The 4,907-nt window shown below is 33.7% G+C and overlaps 1 protein-coding gene across 1 annotated transcript; it reads left to right on the top strand.

Moving 5' to 3' along the window:
• Positions 1-1,618: 1,618 nt before the first annotated feature.
• On the top strand, positions 1,619-4,669 carry LOC115701571 (receptor-like protein kinase FERONIA). The gene has a single exon (XM_030629390.2). It carries the CDS (start codon positions 1,753-1,755, stop codon positions 4,456-4,458), a length of 2,706 nt encoding a protein of 901 aa, XP_030485250.2. The 5' UTR covers positions 1,619-1,752; the 3' UTR covers positions 4,459-4,669.
• Positions 4,670-4,907: the final 238 nt, after the last annotated feature.

Genomic DNA, 4,907 nt, shown 5'->3' with positions numbered 1-4,907 from the left:
CCAAAGACTTCAGTCAACTAGAAAAGCCCACACTTCTGCTTCACCTAGACTTTACTCACAGATGCTAAGCCCATTAACAATTGATCACCAACAACATGGGCTAACACAGCAAAGAACTATCTAATCAACCCAAGTTTTAATAAAACCAATAAAATTTAATGTAAGCTCAAATAAAAGTCTAACAGTCAGAACTTTAATTCTCTTTCTTAATTAATGTTAATTCTCTCTCTAAAACCAAAGGTTATATAATAATTTTTTATAGTTTATTTTTTTTATTAAACAGAATATTTATTTGATTAGAAACATACAATTTTTCTTAAGAAAAAAAAAACACATACAATTTTTTTAAAAAATTATACCATGCCGTAAGATTTTAAAAAAAAAAAAAAAACACATACAGATTTTTTATAGTTCATTTTTTTTTAAAAAAATTACTATTCAAAACATCAATTAGATTCAAATAGCTAGTATTTTTGGTATATATGTATATCTTTTTCTCAATAGCTATTTGATCTATTTTTTTTTTACAAAATTATTTGAATGACCTATTGATATTTTGAATAACAAAAAGTGTTATTTTTTTTAAAAAAAAAAAGTTTGCTTTGTTTTATCATTATTTAATTCATTTTTTAAAATATTTATTAATTCTCTACAATATATACATTATATATGTTAAATTCAATTGAGATCGTTAAATTTAAATATACAAATTTATTGAACACAATATTTAGTAATTTCTAATTAGTAATTTTGATTAAATATTATTTTTTTTTTGTTAGCATCATCATTTTTGCCACTGTAGGGTTGTGTGGGATTTAATTATAGTTTACAAAATATAACTAATTAGCTACTGAGGTTATTTATACATTATAAATATAAAGATTTGCTAAAAAATGATAAACAATAAATAATATAATAAATTAAAGGGTATATATATGTTTTAATTTGTTTTTTTTCAATTAAATATTTATTTTCTTAGAATAAAAATATAATATTTATTTAATCAAAATTACTAATTACAAATTATCAAATATTATGTTAATTAAACTTGTATATATATTTAAATTTAACATTTTCAATTGAATTTAACATAATATATATACTGTAGAGAATTAATAAATACTTTAGAAAAGGAATAAAATAATGATAAAACAAAAAAAAAATTATCACTTTTTGTTATTCAAAATATCAATAACTTCAAATAACTTTGTTAAAAAAGAAAAGACCCAATAGCTATTGAAAAAAAGATATACATATTTACCAAAAATAATAGCTATTGAATCTAATTGATGTTTTGAATTAGTAATTTTTTTAAAAAAAAAATGAATACACAGTAAAAGTTTTGACATTACTAAATACACAGTAAAAAATGAATACACAGTAATTGTTTTGAATTAGTAATTATTATAAGGTTCGGTTTTAGAGAAAGAATTAACATTAATTAAGAAAGAGAATTGAAGTTTTGACAATTAATGATTATTTTAATATACAAAAGAAAACAAACGGAGTTAAAAGCATTTTGGTTTGTTTAATGTCTATTTGGCGTTTTAAATGATGTGGCAAAAGATAATTAGTGGGGACAGGAGTGGAACATAAAAAAAGGGACGGGTGATTTTTTTCCATTTTTTCCATGATAGTTGTACATGCATTTAATTTTTTGGGTGCATTAAAGGTCTTGTTATTAACTTCTCTATTAATCATTAAAAAACTTGCCCGAAACATACATCCCCATATCGTTTTCGCTACTCAAATATGATTCCAAAGTCATTTCAACCTCTGGTCATCTTCCTCGTGTTGATCACTGTTGTGTTTGCTCGGGGACAGCCGCTTCAAGCTAATTACATCCATGTAGAAGACACATCCATCGACTGTGGCTCTGACGCGATTAACAAAACCGCACGAGACGATCGGAAGTGGAGTGGAGATATCAACTCTAAACTATTTCCCTTAAAATTTGACAAAAATAGCGATTCATTTGCCTCCCCAGTTGACAGATCTAACCCACCCGACGGAACAGATCCCGTCCCTTATGGAACCGCGCGTCTCTCGTTCACAGAATTTACCTACACCATTCCGGTAACTCCAGGCCCAAAGTTTGTTCGGTTGCACTTTTACTCAGCTACTTACCGAAACGTTAGTATTTCCAAAGCTTTCTTCTCAGTCAAAGTCAATGATCAATACACCCTCCTAAATAACTTCAGTGTTTCCTTGAATGCTGATTTTTTTAGCAGAAAAGATATTGTGAAAGAATACTACGTAAACGTCGAGAGTTCCAAATCGACGATGAGCATAAAATTCATTCCTAGTACTTCAATTTCCGGGGCCATTGCTGTCATCAATGGAATCGAAGTCGTATCGTTACCGGCAGGTCTTTATAACACCGAACATGGTCTTAGGACATTGGGAGATACTCAATTTTCCCCGCTCAATAGCAACATAGCTATGGAGACTATGTATCGCATAGATATAGGTAGCTCAAGATCCATCCCACCCAGAGAAGACACGGGGTTTTTTCGTAATTGGGATAATGAAGATCCATACTTGACCAAGCGAGGAAGCAGTCTTATACCAGCCGATACTTCTGCAGTCCTTAATTTCGAAATGGTTCCAAATTATACTGCACCAAAAGCCGTGTATCAAACAGCCAGAACAATGGGTAACAAAGACAAAGAAATTGTTAGGAGCTACAATCTCACATGGGAATACCCGGTGGATAATGGATTTAACTACATGGTAAGGTTGCACTTTTGCGAAATTGTACTTCAAATGAATTCGTCCGGTGATCGGGTGTTTTCCATTTTCATAGCTGACCAAACAGCAGAGACAGACTTCGACGTGATCAAGCTGGCTGGTGGTAAATTTGTTCCTTATGTCACAGACTATCTAGTCTCAATGTTTAATAGCAGTACAGAGACCCCAATAAACCTCTCTATCGCTCTGCAAGCAAGTCAACTGGATTCGCAATCATTATACAATGACGGAATCTTAAATGGGGTGGAGATATTCAAAATGGGCTCCAAAAATAACCTTGCCGGTCCCAACCCTAAAGCAAAGCCTAAATGGTCACCTAATAACTTATTCACCAAGGAAAATGGAAAGAAGACCAGATTGGTTGCCGGTATAATATCTGGTGTCGTTTCTGTCGTAATTATCCTCTCACTTCTTGCATTTTTCGTCGTCCGGCGAGGAAGAAAAATCAAAGACTCGGCCTCCAGCAAAGGAATTAGGTGGGCCCCCAAATCCTTTGCTACGACCAAGTCAAGCAAAGCGGGCGGATCATCATCATTGCCGTCTGATCGCTGTCGCGACTTCTCATTGGTTGAGATCATAGCTGCCACAAATAACTTCGAAGGTATTTTCATTATTGGGGTCGGAGGTTTCGGCAACGTTTACAAAGGATACATAGACAATGGGACCATACCAGTTGCAATCAAACGACTTAAGACTGAGTCATCTCAAGGGATCCAAGAGTTCAAAAATGAGATCGAATTGCTCTCCCATCTCCGCCACCGACACCTTGTCTCTCTCATTGGCTATTGCAACGAAGACCCCGAAATGATCCTCGTCTACGATTACATGTCCAATGGGACCCTCCGTGACCATCTTTACAAAACTGACAACCCACCTCTGACGTGGACACAACGCCTCCAGATTTGTATGGGAGCAGCTAATGGATTACATTATCTACATACAGGGACAAAGTATACAATCATCCACCGTGATGTTAAAACTACAAATATCCTTCTGGATGAAAATTGGGTGGCCAAGGTTTCTGATTTCGGTTTATCAAAAACTGGGCCCACTAGCATGTCCAATGCCCACCTCACCACAGTTGTCAAGGGTAGTATTGGGTATTTGGACCCTGAATACTATAGGCGCCAACAGCTAACTGAAAAGTCGGACGTTTACTCATTTGGTGTTGTTTTGTGTGAGGTTCTTTGTGGTAGGCCACCTATACTAAGGACAGCACAGAAGGGACAAGTCTCCCTTGTTGAATGGGTACAAAATAGCTATCAGAACGAAACGCTTCATGAGATTATGGACCCGTATCTAACGGGTAAGATTGCACCAGAGTGCTTGAAGAAATACGGTGAGTTAATTATGCAATGTATGTTGGATAATGGGACAGAGAGACCTTCGATGAAGGACATTGTGTGGAGACTGGAGTTTGCACTTCAATTACAGAATTATTGGGAGGCTAATAATTACGACAGTGTTGATGGTGGGGAACTAAAGACGAAGGCCGCTGAGGATGAGGTTACTCTCTTGAAAACTTATGGCAACAAAATTGACATTGGTGATGATGATGGGACATTTACTAGTAGCTGGGCAGAGACGACCGAGTCAAAAAGCAGTGCCTCTACTAAACTGATCAGTAGTAGCAGCGACGACGATTCTAGGAAAAGGATGTCTGGGACTGTGTTCTCCGAGATAACTGATTACCCAAAAGGGAGATGAATGAGTCAATGAAGAAAAATATTATATATAATTATGATATATTGCAGTTTTATATCAGTTCGATTTTAACTACTGTAATAAATAATATATGCCAATTAGATTATTTTAAGTGTCTAGCCTGTTTTTATAATATTTTTTTGTAATTTCGTAAAACAAGTTCCCAAGCAATAAATAAATTATAACCCTAGAACTATATTTTTAGCCTTAAAAATATGTCCTACTTAGCTATATCGGTCTTTTGCAAGATTTTAATTATATATAATATGTAGTGCATGATTAATATTAGAAAATTATATATATAATATTAGAAATTAAAATAAATGGTTAATATGCAGTGCATGCATGCTGAATATATCGAGTGAATATAACTAGATTTGTTTTTGTTTTTTCCGCTCAAAAAGTTTTGTTATGTGTATACAGTAAATATATATACATGTGTACATGCCTTT

This window comes from Cannabis sativa, chromosome 8 (genome assembly GCF_029168945.1).
Source record: "Cannabis sativa cultivar Pink pepper isolate KNU-18-1 chromosome 8, ASM2916894v1, whole genome shotgun sequence".
NCBI classification, from domain to species: domain Eukaryota; kingdom Viridiplantae; phylum Streptophyta; class Magnoliopsida; order Rosales; family Cannabaceae; genus Cannabis; species Cannabis sativa.
The sequence above is the reverse complement of the archived record's forward strand: the minus strand, read 5'-3'. Positions and strand labels throughout refer to the sequence as shown.

What these genes read in the sequence shown, in the direction of transcription:
- LOC115701571 (XM_030629390.2), top strand. Translation starts at nt 1,753, where the DNA reads ATGATTCCAAAGTCATTTCAACCTCTGGTCATCTTCCTCGTGTTGATC.